Source organism: Zootoca vivipara, chromosome 4 (assembly GCF_963506605.1).
Source record: "Zootoca vivipara chromosome 4, rZooViv1.1, whole genome shotgun sequence".
Lineage (NCBI taxonomy): Eukaryota > Metazoa > Chordata > Lepidosauria > Squamata > Lacertidae > Zootoca > Zootoca vivipara.
Window position 1 is genome coordinate 42,934,429 of NC_083279.1, and position 23,159 is coordinate 42,957,587.

The window sequence follows — 23,159 nt, forward strand, 5'->3', positions numbered from 1 at the left end:
GCTAGCTACATCTTTATCTGGTTGGCTGGGCCAAAACTTTGACATGTGAGAGAGCCAACCACTGATGCATCATATGACATCATAATTTTGTCAGGTGTTTGGGAAGCACCATGCAAATTGCTGCACTTTGACGAGTGTCAACCAGCTGATCTTCAGGCGCTAGCACTTTGCGTAGTGCTTCCCAAACAACAACATGCTGGTGGTTCAGCATTTCGTAAGCAGGGGGGGGATGAATGAGCTCACTGAGTTTAATACTAAAGGGGGAAGAGCTGGTGTCCTGACTGTCCCACGAAGATACACACTGGGAAGAGTTAGCAAGTACTTCAGAGTAAGTGCCTTTACATTAGATCCAGGTGTGGCAGTGGATTATCTGAACCTGTGCCTGAGTTGTTATTGTTTTTTTTTAAATGAGATGCCTAGAGATGACATGCTGAAACTTAATTAGGATAATATGGAAATGTTGTGGTGTATGATACAGTCAACATTGGAAGAGGTAATGCTCCTGTTCTGATGGGACCACACTCACGTCAGTATTTGGATCACAGCTTGAAATGGTGCTAGCCATGGTTCTGGATGCCCAGGTATCATTTGCAGCTAAATGCATATTTTTCCAGCTGTGACTGTTAACTGCAGCAGTAGCAGCACCCTCTTTGGGGGAAGGTATTTTGATGTGATGAAAAAGCTCCTTTTAATCCATTTTTGATATCCTAAATCCATCTCTGGTTGCCTCTTCCTAGGAATGCTGCCTTGACAGATTAAGAACCATGAAACATGAGCAGTCCTTTAAAGACTAGTCTTTAATGATATATCAAATCAGTTAAAATTAATTTCGATGTAAGATTTTTGTATAAATCACTTCTCATCTCTTTATTTCCAAAAATAAAACATGTGCAGAAGCTGAAAAATCTCTCTTATAGACAACATAATCGTGTTAACTTTTCTCTGTTCCAAAGAGAAATGTCTAAAAGATATTTCATCACAGCATGGAAGCTATGGGAATACAGCATTAAATGAGGTCAGTGAAGACTAAGTTTGAGCTGTTATTTTTCATGAACTAGATAATTTAGGCCTTTCTATGTCAATGCAGTGTGAGTACGATGTAGAGCTTGATAAACTTCCTACGGATACTGTTTAGAACTACATGTGTGGAATTGTTTCATTTTTAATATGTTACATTAAAATGCCTGCACATATACCAAGTAAGACCTTCTCCCACTGCAACCTGAAACTGTTAAGTTGAAGCAAAACATGAGCATGCCAAATTTACCCAATGTGTTCTGCTAGTAAGCAGAGGATTTAGTTTGAACTTGCCTTTCTGGGTCAATGAACACTGGCTGAGATGCAGTCATGACATATCCAACTACAGAGATGAAGGTGAAAGATGAATAGGGGTAGCTTCTGACAGCTGTTTCCCAGCACAACACAACTGTTAGCTCCACAGGGATCATTCCTTGTTACAGTAAAGGTGGAAAAGTCTAGCCAATTGCAGGTAAGAACAGAGTTAACATGGAGGGGTTAGGAGCAGTAAATAACTAAGCCAAAATGGCTTCTCTTAAAAAATAGAATGTGTTTAATAGATGCTTTGATTTACCATATGTCAACAGCTGAATTAATTCATTTTTATGAAAATTGATCACAGTTTCATCCCTATCTATGCTGCCTTCTTAGAATCATAGAACTGTAGCATTGGACCAGGGTCATTTATTCCTACCCCTGCAATGCAGGAATCTCAAATAAAGCAGACATGACAGATGACAGATGACTATCCAAGTTCTGCTTAAAACCTCAATGAAAGAGAGTCCACCACCTCCTTAAGGAGTCTGTTCCACTGTTGATCAGCTATTATTGCTGAAAGTTCTTCCTGATGTTTAGTCAGAATCTCCTTTTTTGTAACTTAAAGCCATTGGTTCAGGTTTTAGTTGCTAGAGCAAGAGAAAACAATCTTGCTCCATCTTCCTTGTGACAGCCCTTTGGATATTTGAAGAAGGATATCATATCTACTCTACGACTCCTCCTTACTAGTCTGAACATACCCAATACCCTCAACAATTCCTCATAAGGCTTGGTTTCCAGACTCTTGATCATCCTGGTCACCATCTTCTGCATACACTCCAGCTTGTCAATATCCTTCTTAAATTGCGGCACCCAGAACTGGACACAGTATGTCAGGTGTGGTCTGACCAAGGCAGAATAGAGTGGTACTATGACAGGCATGCCCAAACTGCGGCCCTCCAGATGTTTTGGCCTACAACTCCCATGATCCCTAGCTAACAGGACCAGTGGTCAGGGAAGATGGGAATTGCAGTCCAAAACATCTGGAGGGCCGAAGTTTGGGGATGCCTGCACTTTGACTTTCCTTAATCCACACACTATACTTCTGTTGATGCAGCCTAGAATAGCACTAGCTTTTTTGCTGCTGCATCACACGATTGACTCGCATTAAGCTTGTGGTCTACTAACACCTCTAGAGCTTTTTTGCATGTACTGCTGGCAAACAAAGTGTCCCCCATCTTAAATTTTTGCAGCTGGTTAGCTCTGCCGAAGTGAGAACAAGCTACAGTTCTCAGGATTCTCCATTACCCTTGAAATGGCATAAAAGTGCTTTAAATGTATGGCGTGGATGCACCTCCTGTCTCTTGAGCAAGGCTTAGATGAACAGAAGGCTCTCTTGTAGTGTTTTCTGTATAGGAGGTTAGGTAAGGTTAGTCCAGGGCCTGAGGATACAATGCTGCCTTGCAGTTTAATGGCCTATGAGATGGGGCAACTGTTCTCAGAACTAAAGGTTCCCAGTTTGACTCCCCAACATCTCCTAATAGATAATAGTCACCTTTCCTCCTACCTCAGTTCTTGCTCAGCTAAGGATGGTGTGACCCCAGGGACTTTTCTGCTACTAGGATTTATGTGTGCATCACCACCCTCTGGCCACAAGCTCTAGCAAGTGTAAGGAGGATGTCATGTGAAGCCTGAGAAAGAGATATGATTGCTAACAATCATTATGGGAAGTTCAAACAGCGCCAACTTCTGCTCAGCATTTTTTTTAACCCCCCCTCCCAATTACAGATCCAGCAGTCAAATTGTTAAAGGAATTAGAGGGTCAGCAGAAACTCCTTAGGGAACATATATGGCCCTCACGCCATGAGTTAGGCACCCCTGCTATGAAGGTACTGTAAACTTGAATCCCAATAATCAAATTATGGCGGGTGTGCCACAAATCAGAAAACCAAGGGCAAGTTCTGCATGTATATTAAGTGATTTGAACAGAACTAGTGAAAGAAGTATGAAGGTGGGTTTTAAAAAGCTAGGTACATTTTTTCTCTTCCTGGTCCCCATACCTATTTTAGTTTAGCTGTTATTGGGACAGATAAACTGGCATAAACACTCTTACATGCAAACCATCCTTGCATAGAACCAGTGTCCACAAACAAGTCGCTGCTGGTTGTGGTCCTGCATGCATCAAGGGTAGGAAATAATACCTATTTTCACAGAGAAGAATAAAGTAATTTTCCACACTGAAACCATTCTTGTTTCCAGTCTTTTGCATTGCATCTTAAAAGTATGTTTCTGAATACATAAAATGGGTGTGAACTTTAAAAGCCATAATCTCAATTTCAATAGCTGAAAGCTCCGCAAAAGCAATAATAGCTGAATTATCTTGAACATGCAATACATATTCATGATTAAAATGCTGATGAGAAAAGTTTAGAGATAAAGGCATTTAGAGATAAATGTTTAGAGATAAAACATTGCAGGAGAACTGGCTTTAAAAGCAGCCAGTTGGCTGCTTCATCTCTGATGCCCAAAATTTTCATATCTGTACCCATTTACAGCTGTGGCTTTAGCAGGCATTGACACTGATTAAGTAGTAGCCTTGACACTGATTAAAGATTATACTTTATCTTTGTAATCTGGAGTCCCATTAATAAAGTTCACAAGGCTGGACGTATTACTCCATTCAAAATCTTCCTGAAAGATAAACTATCTCAAATTCCAGTCTCCTGTAAGTTACTGTTATTGTGGCAGCCCCTGTGAAACTTTCCTGAGGCCATGCTAAAGATGATTGATCAGCTCACCCTGATCTCTCCTCCAAAAGTGACTGCTGCTTGAGAACCTTGTGTCATAGCTCAGTGCAAAAATTCATTTTGATATCATTACAAAATAGTCTCTAAAACAATGTCGTGTTTTTCCGATTTTCTAGCTTTGTCAGAACTGGACCATTAATTTTGCTTGCACAAGTTACTTGTTAGCATCTAAATAAAGACTGGGTTGTTGTTTTTATTTTGATTATGTATTTTGTGGTTTTATATTTTTATTTTGTTCTCTGAACCACCCTGAGACCTCTGGGTATAATATAGGGTGGTATATAAATTCAACAAATAAAATAATAATAATAATAATAATAATAATAATAATAATAATAGAAAATATTCAATATAAGCAAACCTCCTATGTATAAAATAAAATGTTGGGGAACTATATTTTTAAATTATAGACTTTTTTTAGTCTATTATTGTTAATACTATTATTTGGCATATGCTATGATAGAGAAATTGGAGTCATCCAGGAACCACACAATTCCTTGCAGCTAAACCTCTGGGAGCTGCATGTCGGTGGTAGGCAGAGTCAGTGCAAAAGCGGGTAGTGTTACCCTACAGTCTTTCTCTTCTGTCATTAGGCGTGAACCTTCCTGCCGGTCTTACAACGCCATGCAGGTGCAAATGTTCATCTGTTTTCCAAGGCGGCTAACTAGAAGAAGTGTGCATGCACACGAAAGCTCATACCAAAATAAAAAACTTAGTTGGGCTTTAAGGTGCTGCTGGAAGGATTTTTTTTATAGATGTCATTGTGTGAGGCTATATCTAGATTGGGGCAAAATATGTTCGGATCTGCACACTGAAGTATGCTCTTAATGCTAGCGAAAGGTCACAAATATTCCTCATATAAAACATAATTGTGTATCTGAATCACATAAATTAATCTCAAGTGTTTGGGGTGGAACAGGATAAGTTAAATACTAAGTGCCAACATACTTTCTATTGGTTTAAATCAGACTTCCAGCTTACATGTTTTATTTTCGTGTTTATTCACTAAGCTAGTACTGTAACAAATCCATGCAATAAGACAGAGACTGAGACAGAAAGTCTTATAAAACACAGAGAATTTCGACCATTAACTAGTGTATTATGTTTTTATTCATGCAATTTTGAAGGCATAGTGTCAGCTTTTTATCCAAGTCCTTTTCATTATTTCTCCCTGTTGGTGTTGAAGCACATGCTGTGAATGACCTCCAGAGATTCCTCAAGCTATATGCAGAGAGTAAATTGAATCTGAAAGCTTTATTAGATGGATTCCAAAAGAGTAGCTGTGTTAGTCTGAACTCTGTCTTTTTATTAGGTGAGTTTGTCTTTCATTTTGTGTCCGATGTCAACTGTCTTGAATATAAAACTTCTCTTGAAACAGGGTCTTGACCTTGAAAATTATTCAAATCAAACCACTAAATCCAGTTTTGTACTATAATGTATTTGTGAAGCATGTGTGTCATGAAACTTGCCTCCCCAATGAATTATCTGAAAATCTCTCCCCCGGGATCTTAATTTCCTTAGATGATCTAAAACATTGTCAGGACTGTTACACATAGCATGAATTTCCTACACAAATATTACTATGGATGACTTCCCAGATCCATTTGATTTGAGCTGGACAGCCACAGGCTATATAGTTTGAAATTCCAGAAAGTGATAAATTCCAATAGTACTGCTGTGCAATGCTCAGCATTTTTTTTTCATTTTTGCCATATATATATATGATACTCCATAGTTATGGTACTTTATGAGTGCCTAATGGTCGGTGTTTCATTGAATGGCTAATGTAAACATAAGGTCATTCATTCAATTTTGTAAGATTTGAAGACATCTGAAAAGGGGAGGTTGTTATGAATTCTTACTGCAAGAGTCTGACTTAAGTCTGTCGTTGGATGATAATGCATGGGCACATGGAACGTTATACAAAATCAATTAACAGACCAAACCTAAATAGGCCTCTGGCAGTCAGGCAGAAAAGAAGGTTCAGTCTTGTCTTGATTGTTGTCAATTGAACATACTATCCAGCTGCATCTGTTTCCTGAGAACTAGAAAGGACAATGATTCTTGCCAGACGATTGTAGACCCCCTTCTTCAGTTGTAGCCTCCCTCTTTTAGGCCAGGTCATTAGTTTTACTGTCCAAATAGTTGAGACTTCAATGCTTCCAGCAGGTGAACATAAACCACAGCTGCCAAGTACCCCGTTTTCCCCGGGAAACCCCCGTTTTTTCGTACTGTTTCCCAGTGGTCCCCCGTATCAGTTCCTCTCCCGTTATTCTCCCTTATTCCGCTCCTACCGGCAGCCATTTCCCCCCCCCCTGCTTTGCCCATCTATAGGCACCGAAAATGGCTGACGCCAGAAATTGCGTCTACGCATGTCCGGAAGTGCGTAGACGCGACTTCCGGTGTCGGCGCTGGCCATTTTCAGTGCCCATAGATGGGCAAAGCGACACTGGAAGTTGCGTCTACGCAACTTCCGGTGTCACACGGCTGCCGATCCCGGATTTTGCAGTCCAGGACTTGGCAGGTATGACATAAACTTCCAAGTATTCCTTGAATACCTGCTCCTTATGTCCTAATCTACTTCTTGAATGCATCAAGAGGAACATCTGCCATAAATATTGTTAATTACCAAAAAACACTTCCAGAAATGTAACGTTCTACTATTTAATGCAGCCTAATCCTAGATATATGTTTAAAGACTACATGTATAGACTAGGTGGAGAGTTACTCCAATAAAGTACTGGTGGAATGAAGTTCCACCCATATGATTCTGTTACATATGGGTGCTCACCTAAGTGATTGCATGTGTGAAGAAGAAGGACTGTTCATGGTTGCCATCAAAAAAATATAGCCAGTTTCAACTTGTAACCACCTGGAAAATTGTTTTCTGTGATACAGTTTCCTACGTGGTTCAATAACTTTTAAACATAGCAGAAAAAATATTTTCCTAGAGTTCTGCTTGCACAGTTAAAATTACATGAACCACATAGGGAGCCACTTCTCATAATAAGTTTTCCAAGCAGTTTGTATTCTCAGTGTCAAGAAGATCATCAGTGTAATGTAAAATTTATTATTAAGTTGACACATTAGTTTTCCCAAAAATGAAATAAAAGCCTGCCCTTCCTTCATAATTACAGTGTGATTTCTATTACTGATATTCAAGTGGAATCTTTGGTTAGTGAAGTTTATAGAAATTCATATTTTAAATGTCAAACTGCAAGCTGGTACAATTTCCATTGGGCAATGATTCTCCAAAATCTCAGACGGAGGTATTCCTAAAATCCTTTAATTCAAGGTACTGGTGACTGAAATGGAAACCTTGTGCATGCAAAAACATGTCCTGAGATTTTTGAAATAGCATTTAGACAGATAAGATTGCCTAGTGAGAAAAATGGTTTCTGTTTATTATGCTGGAAGGCATGCTACTGATATGGGACATTAGGAATGGTTGTACTGCTCTTTCTACGTACAAGAAATCCTTAAACAAATGTGTGAGCAAGGACAATATGAAGCTCAATACTGTGCCATCAAATTGCCTTTCAATTATAAGCCTCAGACCTATGAACAGTTATCAAATCTCACTAAAATAAAAGATGCATACTAAGAAATAAACAAGGCTTAGATTGCAAAAGTAATATCTTAAGGAATATATTAACCCATTATTATTCCAAGAGACAAAATGCCTGAATCAGAACACACATCAATCCACAGAAAACCATAGCTGCCAAGTTATCTCTTTTTTTAAGGGAAATTCCCTCATGCTGAATAGGCTTCCTCGTGAGAAAAGGGAAAACTTGGCAGCTATGCAGAAAACCCAATTGACGTTTGCTATGATTCAGAAGTAAACAGCAGGGTTTTCCTGGGAATGCAGCAGGGCAAGTGAAAAACCTCTCAGACCTGTGGTTAGAAAGCATGGGACAAGCAGTCATGTGGATGTGCCCATATGCAAAAAACCAGAATGGAGGTAAAAGCAATCAAGCCATTACTGAACTACAACATCAAATTGAATGAAAAATTAATTCCCAACTTATCTTTCAACTTTCATCTAGTACATATAACAGAAAGTAGCCTTTTTAAAAAACAAAACAAAAAACTCTTATCCAGCACAACCTATAAATCAATTTATGAACTAAATTTAATAATTCAATAAAGTGGTACCTCAGGTTACAAACACTTTGGGTTATGCTGTTGTTTAGTCATTTAGTCGTGTCTGACTCTTCGTGACCCCATGGACCATAGCACGCCAGGCACTCCTGTCTTGCACTGCCTCCCGCAGTTTGGTCAAACTCATGTTCGTAGCTTCGAGAACACTGTCCAACCATCTCATCCTCTGGGTTATAGACTCCGCTAACCCAGAAGTAGTACCTGGGTTTAAGAACTTTGCCCCAGGATGAGAACAGAAATTGTGCGTCGCCGGCGCAGCAGCAGCAGGAGGCCCCATTAGCTAAAGTGGTACCTCAGGTTAAGAATGGACCTCCGGAATGAATTAAGTTCGTAACCAGAGGTACCACTGTACTTTGTCTTAGGGTATATCTGCACCACAGATGAAGTAATACTAATTCAATAGCTATTCTTCCTTCCTAGGAAAGAAATGTCAAGTATTTTCAACACCCTCCTCAAAGTATGATTCTAAACATTCTTGGAGGAAAGCCATGACAACTGAACTACAGTAGTTTCAAATCACTATGCCTTTGTGCTGTGAATATTCCTTCAGTACACCAATAGAGCAGCCATAGAAAATAATAAATATCAATGTTCTTTTTATAGCTTTCAGCATCAGCTTTCTCACCAGAGTAAGAAATATACCTTCCTTTTAACATTTACCTATAAACATTGAAGATTACTAAAACATCAAAGTACTTACCAACAGCAGATGATACAATTCCTGAGGGCCCAGACACTGGCTTTCCTTTCAACACTTGTATTAAACGGTTTACTGCTTTCCAGTCAGTATTTAAATCTTCTAATTTTCTCTGAAATGGGAAGACAGATATATTCAACATTTCATAAAGACCTGGGATGAAAAAGTATCTTGTGTATAGCACAGCTCTTTATATTATATGTCATTCTGTTAAAATAGCACATATGATAACGAAGCAGAACATTGGAAAATTTAAATTTAAAGCATATCCTGACTTGGGAGTAATCTGAACTGCTCTGTGCTGGGAAATGTGAAATGGGAGAAGAATCCTGGGTATTATTAAAGCAAGTAGAGGAAGTTCCAATAACATAACATGTAGATCCCTTGCATGCCAAACATTACTCTAATTGTGTGGTTAACAACCACTTATGGTTTTAAAAATAATAAATTAGCAATACTTCCATTGAAGTTTTCCCTCAAAAACTAATTGTAGCATGAGAAAGGAGATTTCCACCTTGATCGTGGCTGAGGGGGGCGGTAACAGTGTGAACTAATTTTTTTTTTTTAAAGTAGCTAAGACATTGAGGATGACTGAATATATGTGTAGCTGAAAACTTCTCATAATATTGTCAATTCACAGTACTTATTTGAAGAAATGGTAACTAGAAGATTTGACTGCCGCTTTTCTGTTTGCCCTTAGCAATTACTTTGTGTCAAATATATTGCTTCCTGTGCTAAGTATTGTGGGACCCATTTTTCCTTATTTTATTACAGTTCAACTCATTTATTGAGGAACAAAGAATTGTCAAACATATGAAGGAAGATCAGTGAAGGAATCTGGGCTACTATTTTGTCATCTGACAAAACAGTAACACTAAATGTGCCATTTGAATGATAGTGTTCAGGTATTGCATTCTTATGGTACAGATTAATAGTATGATGAGACACACAATTCATCAGCTATTGATAACATTGAATCTTCTATACCCTTAAGCACGTTTTAATTGTGAGAAAGGAGAATTAGCATATGCAGGTGTTGCCTAGGCCTCTGATGTGCCCATTTGAGATGCATGGGCTAAGATCATCTAACCAGGCTTCTGTGAGAAGTGATGGAACAAAACTAGTGTACCGTAGCAAGATGTGAGCTGCAGATAGGATGGCGTGCTCACTCCTTTCCCCAGTGTGTCCATTTGCCCATTGCCATAAGCATTCAGGTGCAAGGTAAAGTGGGATAGGGAGCAGTGGTAGTTGCTTCTGATCTTTAAAATGCTAACCTTTCTTCTTGACTCAGCAGGTACCCAACCCAGCCAATTACAAATGTGAGGCCTTGCAACAAGTGTTGCAAGAAGTGTTCCATCTTTTTCATTTTTTCAGGGTCAAATTTATGCTCTTGGTGGCTGACTATCTGAATCCCACTTGTTCATCTTGCTCAGTGCTTGTTTGTTTCCATTGCTTCCCATATCTTCTAGACTTCAGCACTATTTAGGGAATCCATACCAGTCAGGAATCATGCAAGAATACAATCACTTTGTGATGCAACATAGGCAATCAGATTTGTCCAAGTAAGGTAATAAAGAATGAGAGCAATGATTTATGAATCACTGTTACCTGAAAAGATAAATACTTGTACAGTTTTGGAACAATACTCCTAATATTGCTGAAAGGTAAGCCCACCACCTAAAGTTTTTGCAAAAAGTGCCTCCCTGACCCCACACTTTGGATCAGCCCTTGTTTCTACTCACCCCCCGCTTGCTTACGCTTACCCATATGTAAATTACTTTAATAAAAAGTAAGAATAATTGTACACTCTCTGCAATTTGTGTTAATATCCATTTCTGGACCTTGAGATGAAAATAGTTCTCAGAACTAAAACTATGTCAGGACAAAACACTTTGCACAGTAAGCAGTACAATATCAATTTGTGAAAGCCCCAAGGTAACCTGAATGGGTGAATTTGAAGCATCTAGAACAGGCATCCCCAAACTGCGGCCCTCCAGGTGTTTTGGCCTACAACTCCCATGATCCCTAGCTAACAGGACCAGTGGTCAGGGATGATGGGAATTGTAGTCCAAAACATCTGGAGGGCCGAAGTTTGGGGATGCCTGATCTAGAAAGTAATTCTAGTTCAGTGACATCACGTGCACACTGTTCTGTTGCTATATGTATGATAGTCACTGAAGGGGGAAAATAGCTTTTCAGTGTGTCTAATTAAGCAAACAGCAGTGTGTAAATTTAAGAACTACAATTCAGGAGAAAGCCATGTTTCTATTACTTCAAAGACAGACACAATTTAAGAGCTACACATGTGCATACACACATTACATCAGACGCTGAAAAATTATTGCCCAAAGAGTTATTTATTTTAAACTGTGCAACACTGCCTAATAAGTATGCCAAATGTATTCCAAGGAAAATACCATGTTACTGGCAATAGACTACCAGTAGAATTATTTAATATTACCTGTATTTATTGGAATAAGCTTCAGCATATATAAGAAACATGGCTTTTGAGCATACAGTAATCTTCAGTCCAAATGTTTCTTTTCATCTATGTAGCAAATTAAATCTGCTCATGTTTTGTGTAGAAAGGACTATTAATCATCCCCCACAGATGAGGGATATGTTCCTCCACCAGAGGAAACTGCATAACTTTACTTATTTTTTAAAATATTTCCATTATATATTTGAAAGCAGTGACTGTATTCTTATGTAATGGCACATGGTAAAGAGCCGAACTGTACGCAAAATTAGATAGCTATGAGTTATATGGCTTACCACTGAAAGCTGATGCTATCCCTCCAAGAAGAAAAATACCTGTAGGATTTCAAACATAGTACTGCTAGCAGCTGAGATGGGGAGTCACCAGTGAAATGGGACAGAGTTAAACATTCCCATCTTCCCACACTGCTACTACTGGGGTGTCAACTTGAATAAAATAGGGGGGCAGCTAAGCCCCACTCTTCCTGGCATCTCAACTTCACTATGAAGTGATATAGTCTTGGGAGGACTGTATTTTAATTTGGGCAAAAGATATGGATGTGAGGGTTTGAATTAATGGATTGGATTCCAGACTTGCTCCTTCCATTCACCAAAGGAACTGGGATACAATGGAGGCTTTCTGATGGAGGAACAGGGTAGTTTTCACCAATGCCCCTGCAGCCACACTGTTCTAGAGATCTTCCAACCTTTGAGAGCAGCTTTTTGGGAGATACAGGCAGGTGCCCAGGGAAGGAAGATAGATAAAAATTGCTTCCCTGAACCCTTTTTTTTTCTATGCAAACAAACTATGTTGAGCATGTCTGGATTCAATCCATTACATTGTATCTGTAGGAAGTAAATTATATTTTAAAATTATATTTTAAAAATAAAACATTTTAGAATTAAAAAAGCAAGCATGAATAAAAAATAGAGTATGATGCACCTTAACTTTATAAGCAAGGGCAAACTTCTTATCACAGAGTCTATCAATCTATAGAAGTCTGAAGCTAATTTAAACTATGGTCCTACATTTTATCCTGCTTCAGTGCTGAATATGGTAGCTGCAACAGATTTAACCAATCTGATTTAACCAATCAATTATTATAATGACCCATCAAACGCTAGATCCTCAAACATACCCAGAGGTACTTTTAGCAGAAGGCGACCTATGCTTCTCAATTGGATGGAAGAAGTGGAAAGGACCTGGCGCAAGGCAGCCCAGATAACCAGCCTCCTCCCTCTCTCTCCTACCCATCTCACACACTATTCACACATGATGGGCAAAGTTTTCCCCAGTGCATTTTTTCTATAAAAAAATGTTCAGGGATACTCTCATTTTCCTACTCATATTGAAATACTGCCACTCAATGAGGCCAAACTTAGATTCACAAAATGTTTAGGGGTATGTGTACCCCTGCGTCCCCCCCAGAAAAAAAGAACTGGTTTTCCCTGGCAGAATTGTAGTTTGCGTTTTGAATGGGACTACTTTTTTGATCAAGTGGAAGTAACTGAAAATTAAATAAGATTAAGAGAAGCTTTGCATCAGCTGCCTACATATTATCATTCCCAATTCAAGATGCTGACTTTAATGTATAAGGCCCTGGGTGACTTGGGACCCTACGCCAACTTGCCCATGGATTAAGATAAGCAGTTAGGCCCTTCTCATGATGTAGGCTGTAAGTGAGGCACATTGTCTTGTGACTTGGGATTCAGCCTTTTCAGCAGTGGCTCCCAGCTATGCAACTTCCTCCCTCCTGAGATTTGATTGGTGCTGTTGTTGTCTATCTTCCAATAGCAATTATTTGTTTTTATTCTCACAATGGGGACTGATCCATTATGAGTTGAGCTGGAAACTTTATTGAATTATTGTACTATTTTAAATATTGGGGTTTTTATATTTTACTTTTTTAAATCTGCTCTGGGATCATGAAAGTGATGGAGGGTGGGATATAAGAATAAGCAATAAAAATGAAAGCTTTAGCTGAAAGCATAACATGTATGTCTCTGGTACCTTAGAAAGACTCCAAGTTTCAAATACATTGCATCAAGGACAATTGTACAACAGGGGAGGCATAACCCATTATGCAGTAATAGATATTACGAAGGTTGCTTCATTACCGTTACGGGTTGAGTGGCTGGTTTTTCTTTGTATAAATGACGCCCTTTAGACAAAATCCCTTCCACATCCGGCTGTTTAGCTATCACGGCTGCTTCAATTTCCTGAAAAATAAAAATACACAGTGTAGATTACCTCTACTATAAGCAATAAAATCTAACTCTTAAGGCTCCCTGGGAAGCTGCATACACCCTGTAGATTAGTTTCTTCTTTGGAGTAGTAATGGGAATAGTTCAGCAAAACAGCAATGAAGGAAACAGGGAGATTATTACAAAATAAAATACAGGTCGTATGGCATAAAAGTAGTAAAATAAATAGTAATATAGGCAGTCACCCATGAAGGTTTCAGTAAATCAATGTCACAGAATTTAGTCAAAATGCAAACAAGAAAGAGTGAATAATTTAAAAGAAACTATTCTACACCAGCAGTTGACCTTGCAAAAATTGGGAGAGGTTAATGGGACCACAGAAGACTCTTTACACAGCTTTCCTGAACCATTCTCTTAATAAAAAACCACTTGGGGGTGGTTGTTTTGAAATGCATGGAATCCATCTTATTAAAAATAACTTAGTTTTATGTTAATTTGATTTAAATTGGTTACTTGTCAGTGTTAGGAAAAGAACATATTCTTCATAGTTAATGTCAGGAAAGAGCAGAAATTCATTACTATTGAGGGACATCTACTTAAGGCATGAGCAATCTAGAGCCTTTTGGAGAGCTGGCACTGTTGTGGAATACCCAGGTCCACAAATCACTGATTATTGCTCTAAAAATTCAGACCCAAAACTGGCTAGTAAAGAGCTGCAAAAACACTTCATGTTAGGGCTTGAGATGCTATTATAAAGACAAAAAACACAGGGATCTTATTTAATAATCAGAATTGCCAATTGCTTATGAGTAAGCGCTATTAAATTCACTTGAATAAACTGCTGAGCTGGGATGGTTCTTCTATAGCAGGCATGCTTCATATGAGTTTTAAAAGGGGTGTGTGTGTTTTCTTTGTTAGCTCATCAGCACCGTGCCATGCTCCAACACAGGCATCTCCAAACTGCGGCCCTCCAGATGTTTTGGCCTACAACTCCCATGATCCCTAGCTAACAGGACCAGTGGTCGGGGAAGATGGGAATTGTAGTCCTTAACATCTGGAGGGCCGAAGTTTCGGGGTGCCTGCTCTAACCAACTGAGCTATCCAAGCTGATATAACTACTAGGCATTTTAACAAAACAGAATGTAAAAAACCCACAAGTAGAAGGTCTCAGAATTATCTCCCAAGGGCAGCCTGTCTTGCTTCTTCTCTATTGGTTGACTGCAAATTGGTTAAGGAAAAAAACCCCTTCCTTTTAAGGAAACTTTAGGCATCACTATTTTATGGAACTGATTTCAACTGTCTGATTTTTTAATAATCTTCATTCCTTATGTATTCTGTTATTTCCTGCTGCAGTTTTAGTATTAATTTATCATTTTATCCTGGAGCCACCTTGAATTTTTTGGAGGAAAGATGGGATATAAATATTTTAAATAAACAATCACCCTTTAACCTGAGACATGTACGTAAATGGATTTAATGTTAGAAGGAATCACTTTTATTTAAATTACAAGGAAAGGGCTATGACTAACATAACATTAGACAGACGGAGCTTCTTCGTTATTCTTTTTCTAAAGGGAAACCTCACTATGATGCAGTGCTATATGGCTTGCTGAAACTGTTTTTTCATTTCTTTTTCCTTCTGTAGTTTGATCTACTTCTGGCAGCTTTTTCAAATGCTTCCTTTCTGTTATGCCACTAACTATACATAGTGACTATCTTTCTTTTTTATCCTATCCCAGTCATCTGTCCCTGTAGACAAAACTGTACTGCAAAAGTTTGACACTAGACAAAATTGTACAGCAAGGTGTTCATTGAATTCAGTGTGGAATACTCCAGGTAAACTGGGTTGGAACTGAGTACACATGGCTAGGATTGCACTGCACTGTCAGTCATGATTTAAGTCCCACTAATTTCAATGCATACCAAGTGCAGTAAATTTACAATGATGTTCTATACATATTTATTTTGAAGTTAATTCCAGAATGCTCAGCAGGATCTAATCCTAGGTAAGGGTGTATAGGGTTGCAAGCTCAATCTGCACACAATCCTCAAATTTACTTTTTTATTTATTGTTAGCACTTCTATCCTATCTTTCTATTAAATATATATATACAAAAGCATACATTTTGTTCAGAAGAAGCATTTTTAATTTCTGACACAAAAATATCCATTATTAATAGCTTGCTAGCAATATTCTCAATGGATTTATTCTTTGTAAAACATATGAATGCATGAGTGAACTTCACAAGAACGCATAGTTCAGAATCAGTTTTCTTGATCTAAACTTGGGGGTCTAATACTGACATCTTGCTATAGTATTCCATGAATAAATCTTCATTGTTTCCTTTAAAAATCAGTTTGTTTTCATTTATTTCAAAGACGAAGAAGACAGACAAGTTGCTTTCACTTCTGGATGACATTCAAAGGCTCACGGATAGACTTGCTGTGATGTTATGATGATCCTACAATTTCTTTTCTGAAATACTTCAAGCTTTTTAAGTATTTGTAAATGCCACAGCAAATTATTTATCTTGAAATTAAAGTATTTCACAAACTCTCAGATGTTTTTCTCCTGCACTATTTTTCCTAAGAAAATAAAATCACAATGTATTCCCAAGTTTGATACGAAACATTGTAACATTAATATCGACAGCTTATATATGCATTCATTTCATATAATCAATAATTGATACAAATAGGTGATTTATTCATAGCTCTAGCAGTCAGAAAAATGGCTAAATAAAAAAAATCCTTCAGTAGCACCTTAAAGACCAACTAAGTTTATATTTTGGTATTTATATTTTGGTATATATATATATATATATTGATTTTTTTTTATTTTTTTTTATTTTTTTTATTTTGCTTCGACTCAGACCAACACGGCTACCTACCTGTAACTAGAAAAATGGCTAGTTATCTACCTTACTATTTTGATTTACTTCCTCAGTTTTTGCAGTCATAGATCTCTCAATCACCATTCAACTCTGGAAGTAGTTCTTGGTACACATTTTTGGGGGAGTTACACACAGCTGGGGCTCATGTCTGCTCCATGCTGCAACTAGCGAGACCAGATATAAACACAGTGTTGCTGGGAGTGGCCTGGTGGCCTGGTCAGCTATCTGATCCTTTCCCATCTTCTTCCCTGCCCATATAAAGAGCAAAGATAGCTAAAAGAAGGGGGCAAGGAGGCAGAGGCTACAGAAAGGAGATTGAAGACTACTGGGAACACATGGGCAGGCTTTGTTTTATGTTGAGTGACTTGTCTTCTTTTGGCCGGAGCTCCATTCCACCTCAAATCAGCAATTTTTGCACCAAGCATTGAAGCCCATGACAGTTCACCACAGCATAACTTCTGCTTACCTAAACTTAAGAAGACACAGCCTTCTTTCTATCACTAAGCAGAAAGTGCCCTCCTACTCATATATAATGAAAAAACATTAATTGCTCTTTTGAGCTAATTGTCTAGAATATTGTCAGTCTTCCCTGCAGAAAATACGTTTTTTTAAAGTTTCCTCATGAATCCTTCTTTGTTATAAACTTTTTTTTAAAAAATAATGCCTTCAGAAAAATGACTCTAACCTGACAAACATCTTCAATAAGTCAGTTAATATACAACATGAAGATCTATTTTTGACATTTGTCTTCCTTTACCATGTATGTTATTACCTTTAAAAAGTTATTTCTTAACCCTCAAAAGTGCCAGGAAATATTGGTACTTTGGTATTCGTTCTTATTTAAGTGCAGGAGATACTATTAAGCCACTGGTCCTGATATTTTGCTGTATGAATATTCTTCCCAGTCACGTAAGGACTCAGCTACGTTCATAAAGTGCTTTATACAGTTGTACCATGAATCTCAAATGCCTTGTGAGTGTTCCGGTTTTTGAACGGTTTTCGGAAACTGAACGGGCTTTACACAACACAACCAGAACCTTGTACATCAGACTGTGCCATTTTTTCGGTAGTATTGGGCATAACATAATAGGGATATCTTGTCCCAGTGAAGAAGAAAAAAAAGAGTTTGGATTTGATATCCCGCTTTATCACTACCCGAAGGAGTCTCAAAGCGGCTAACAATCTCCTTTCCCCTCCTCCCCCACAGCAGACACCCTGTGAGGTAGGTGGGGCTGAGAGACTTCAGAGAAGTGTGACTAGCCCAAGGTCACCCAGCAGCTGCATGTGGAGGAGCGGAGACGCGAACCTTGTCCCCCAGATTACGAGTCTGCCGCCCTTAACCACTACACCACACTGGTTCTCAGTGAGCAGCCAAGACTCCACATTCTCCACTAGCTGCAGCTTCCAGGCCAATCTGAAGAGCAGTTGTACCTGTGCACTGATAACAACGGTTTTGCTAACCTGGTCTAGAAATGGCTGTAGCTGTTTTACTAGCCCAAGGTGGTAGAAAGCAGTGTCTCTCCAGGGTTTTCAAGCAGAGGTCACATCAACTGCCACCTGGTTCTTTTAGCTAGGTGCCAGGGACTGAAATTGGGATTTTCTGCTTTCCAAGCATGTGCTCAACTACTGAGCTATTGCTTTCGTAACAATGTGCTGAACTGAAAATAATTATTGATGCTACTCAGATATGAATAAAAAGGAAAAGAACTAGTGCTGGATTATATTGATTACAACCGTGACATTCATTACAAGAATATATTATACATAAAGGACAACGTCTGTTTAACTTTACTATTCATCTGCCATTGGTATGTTTTTTAAAGGGAAATTAGCTCTTCTTTTGGTCAGTCTAATTCAGGAAGGTGATCTAATTAATTTTTCTTCATGATTTGTTTTCATTCATATCCCTTTTGTTGGCATTCTTATCTTTTACTGTAAAAGCAATCTGCTGTCAATTAAATGTATTGTGATAAATAGCATGCACACAATGATTAGCATATTAACATGATGGATGCTTCCCCTGATACTCATCTCTGTATCTTATCAAAGTCTTTATTTTATCCTTACAAATTATTACTGAAGAAATTATTATGGGGCAAAAATCATTATAAATATGGGGGTGTTTTTTGCTGTTGATGGAATATATATTTAGTAAGATATCTATTCTGTGTATATAAAGCATAACATTGGCCTATTTTAAATCTAGGTCTCTCAACTACTGAATTCTACCATAAATAAAATTCAATGATCAAGCTAAGCTTAGCTGTACAGTAAATAGCTAAGATATTCCTAAAATACCTGAGCTGCCTTACAACATATAATTACTTATAAAAATAATCACATCAGCTACTTCAGAACATTACTGGCAGAGATTCATGTTGGCTACTTCACTGAGCTCTCAGAATTCTCCACACATTTTCTTTATAAATATTTTCTATTATTAGCCCTATTCTGTGACAATTGCTGGATTCCTGAAATCTCTTGGTAGATTTGTCAGGTACTTTTTGTCCACGTACTATGTACATGTGCTCCAGGTTTTCCTGGATGAAACTGATTTCTATACTCATTTCAATCTGGCTTCCAATCTGGTCATGAGAATGAAATGGGAATGGTTGCCTTGGTGGGTGACCACTGCCAAATATTAGACAGGGGGAGCACATCCCTGCTGGTGCTGCAGAAGCTCTCCGTAGTATTTTATACATTTGACTATAATGTGGTTTGTCTGTTTACTTTGTAGTGGTTCTAGCTCTCCATGAAGGCATGTTTCAAGAAGATGATGCTGGGTGACTTTTGTTCGACCTCATGACCATTGCCTTGTGGGATTCATCAAGATTCTACTCTATACCACATGCTTTTGAATATCTACTTGAAACCACTGAGAGAGGTTATTGGGAGTTTTGAGGCACATTGTCTCAAATATTTGTAAGAAGACAACACACATGAGGTTGTCACCTTATGAAGCCCACCAATTCTGAAACTTCCTCCTACAGGAGATTTGTATGTCTCTCACACTGCATACACTTAGGCAGCCAGTTAAAACATTTATTTTTAATTATGCTTTTGAGCCACCCTCGGTATGTTGGGTTCTGTGTTATCTTCTTTTGTTCTGCATTTCCTGTTATATTTTATTGTTTTGTCGGTTTGTGGGGGGTCCACTCGGGGCCACACCCTGCCCCTCGTCTCTGCACGGGGCAGCCACGGGGGGGAAAAAGCTGCAGGCGCGCTAACCGAGTGATTGGGCGCCGCGCGGGTGCCTGCTGGAGGGAGGGTGGAACTCAGGGCCGCGCCCCCGCCCCATGATTGGTGCCTGAGCCTGGACGCTCCATTTCGGCTCCGTTTAGAAGTCTCGGGGGGCACGATCCCCCTCTACCTAGCACACATGTGCAGCGGGATGCTGCACATGCGTACAACGTAGAGGGGATCACACCCCCGCGACTTCAAAATGGAGCCTAAACGGAGTGCCCAGGCTCCAGGCAGATAGCCCACTGGTGTGGTGGGCTTAAATCTTAAACTCATCCTTTAAGCAAAACGTTATATTCGTTTTGAATTCGCAGGGGGTTGTGATCCCCCTCTACGTAGCGATGCATGCGTCATTATGTAGCGATGCATGCGTCGTTATGTAGTGACGCCGCACCCCCCCGGGGGGCATGGCAATTTGCCGCCCCGGGTGTTGCGGCGCCTCGCTACGCCCCTGCAATGATATATAACTGTTCAAGAGTAGCAGCAATAGTAGTCAAAATAAATATACACAAGTTAAACAGTTTCACTCTGACATAATGTTTAGGTGTTAATAACACTAGGTGGCAAAATACAGATCATCTCCTCAGAAAATGGAAAAGTAAATCCTAACAGTACCTGAAAGGGCAATGGAGCAGGGAGGCACTACCACATCTGAAGCTTGCTAATCTGGGTGGAAAGTAGGGGCATTGGAGGAGGTTCAACACCATATCCAGGCTGGCATAGCAGAAGGGCCCTTTTTGTGGACAGAGTGGTGGCCTCCACAACAGTGGATTTTTCCTGTTAGCAGAGGAGTCTCTCTACCCAATCCTAACCGGCTTCAGGAATGCAGACTGGGGCCTTCTTGAATCCACCATTCACTTGCATCAGCGGAGAACTTCTGATAATACATTTCCTTTTTATGCATGACTTTTCTTTTCCTTTACTTGTGTCACGGCTCAGCTGGATAATTCTTCAACCTAGATGACCCTGTTCCTTAGTGAAGCCCACAACCTGACTATATCTGGGGATGTGGAAGAGTTTGAACTCTTGAAGAAGGCAGCATACAGTGGGGCAGGAGAGCTCAGCCTAGGCCCTGAGCCTGCATGAGTGACAGTATCTTAAATGGAAAAGTCAAGTCTCTGCATGAGCAAAGTCCTCCCCGTGAGGAGACCTCTCTTTGATGCTAGCTGGTGGAATTCAGCTGGACCCTGAGTGTAATTCTAGCTGTTGCGGCAAAAAAAGGCCTCATTACCAGGCTGGAACACTGCATTTCCACAAGACCTGTACTGTCCCTGAATAGCTACCTCAGTGGTAGGATACAGGACTGTTTCCTGACCTTGCCTGAATGGCTAGCTGTGTATCCAGTCCCTTGACTGCTAGTGGGCCCTGTTGTGGACCCCCTGCAATTGGAGCCTGGCCTGAACAGAACAACTTGTGGGTAGCACTCTGTATTTCCCCCCACTATTAGAAAATAAACATTATTTTCCTCTGTGACTATCTCTCTAAACACTGAATGTTGCTCTATGTACAGCTTATTGTGCACATGCTTATCATTTCATTACGTATTTCCTCCTTCCCCCTTCCAATATCCAGTGTTCTTCCTGCAGAGTTCAAAACAATACATTCTGTGTTCAGGGATTGTAATCATACCTGTTACCGACAGGAACTCAAGAATAAAGGTGATTTAGATGGTTTTCAGTAAATATTTGCAGCTCTACACAATTATTTTTATTCAATTCTTAGGGAGCCCCTGCAGGGCAGTGAATGTCATTTGTATTTATAGCTCAAAGAAGAAGAGGAAACTTTCTATAGATAAAAGAAGAATTTGCCAAGTTTAAAAATTGTTTCAAAATTGCCAGGTTTAAAAAAAATGCTTGCTTGTTTTCACACATACTCCCCTAAGGCTTTGAATAATTACTTTCCAAAAAAGATCTTTAAGTGAAACTGCATTTACAGCATGCGCCTATCCTTTCAAGTAACTGTTGTAGCAGGCAGATTCTTACACAAGAGCTACCTCAGCAGCATATGCTAAACAGAAACAGCACCACACAGCCTAAACAAAATCTTTCAAGTCCTATTAATATCAACAGAATTTAAGCATGTGTATTGCTCTCACATCAAAATCAGATATTGCTGGACTAAAACTCCCAGCACCCCTGACCATTTGCCATACTGACAGAGGCCGATGGAAGTCTAAAGGGCTACAAATACCCCAACTATGATACAGAGTTTATTTCTCCCCATTCAGATCCCATCCAATTCTGGATCTGACATGTTTAAGCATACATAATTTTTTTCGTGCTTCAGTTCCTACCCAGTTTAAGGATGAATTGTGGTGTATTTATTTAAAATATATATCCTGATTTTTTACTATGTAGGAGGTATCAAAGTGCCTAACAACAATAAAATATAAAATAAATAAATTCAGAACATAAATCAAACCTCTAAAATTTTAAACCACAAGAATTGAAAATCCTTTAAAAATAATAATGATGGGAACAAACAAGATGAAATGGTAGTATGCAGGACCCTGCAGAGTCTCTGCTGATCACTTCATCCCCTACCCTTGGAATAGGCCAAGACAACCGAAGGCTTGTAAACCAGTTGCAACCCTCGGCCTATTTGTTCCTTTTAGGAGAATTGTTCGTGCACAGCCCATCTGCACCCAAGACGCCTTCATTGGTGTGAATTGCTGGGAAAGTGAAAACCTTGTTTGTGATTACATTAAACAATGTGAAAAAGGTGCAAAAACAAAGCCAGGAATAGGGATAGAAACATTGCCAAAAAAAAAGAGAAAACATGAAGTGCAAAAAGAAGAAAGTGTGCTAGGGGTACAGAGAGACAAGTGGGGAAAGTCTCTTCCAACTCTACAATTCTATGATTCTATGAAAAGTATCTGAGAGATGTTGCAGAGAGAAAGATGTGTGGTGAGGTACCAGAGAAAGGGGAGCAACAGATGGGGAGCAGAGATGGGGTACAGAGAGAAACACTGGGGAGGGGGTGTATATGTGATGTAGGACCGCAGCAAAGTCTCTGAATGAGGTGAGAGTTAGGAGGCTGCAAATTCAAATAAGAAAACAGCTATGGGGTGGATAGAGCAAAGGCAGCAAAGAGGTTCAGAGAGACTTGCAGTCATGCTGAGAGAGACATGAGTAAATGCCATGAGGTGCAAGAAGTAAAAGAGAATTGAACCCCCCCCCAAAAAAAGGTTAAAAAGAAAACAACAAATCAGATTTTTACTCCCACGTTTAACATTGTTATGTGACCCTTGACTTAGTAAAAATGAAGGCTGCCCTTGCAATTGTATCATAGCTGCCAAGTTACCCCTTTTTTTAAGGGATTTTCCCTTATGCTGAATAGGATTCCTCGCGAGAAAAGGGAAAACTTGGCAGCTATGAATTGTATACATAATGCACTCTTCAG

The 23,159-nt window shown here is 39.2% G+C and overlaps 1 protein-coding gene across 11 annotated transcripts in view; it reads right to left on the minus strand.

The window, feature by feature from the left end:
* Positions 1-23,159, minus strand: part of DMD (dystrophin) — a 1,020,507-nt gene that overhangs the window by 303,132 nt on the left and 694,216 nt on the right. For all 11 annotated transcript variants that reach the window (XM_035114377.2, XM_035114375.2, XM_035114388.2 and 8 more), the window contains 2 exons: positions 13,537-13,638; positions 8,944-9,052 (listed from right to left, as the gene is read on the minus strand). In XM_035114377.2, the coding sequence (XP_034970268.2) occupies positions 8,944-9,052; positions 13,537-13,638 (211 nt within the window). The remainder of the gene's footprint in view (positions 1-8,943; positions 9,053-13,536; positions 13,639-23,159) is intronic.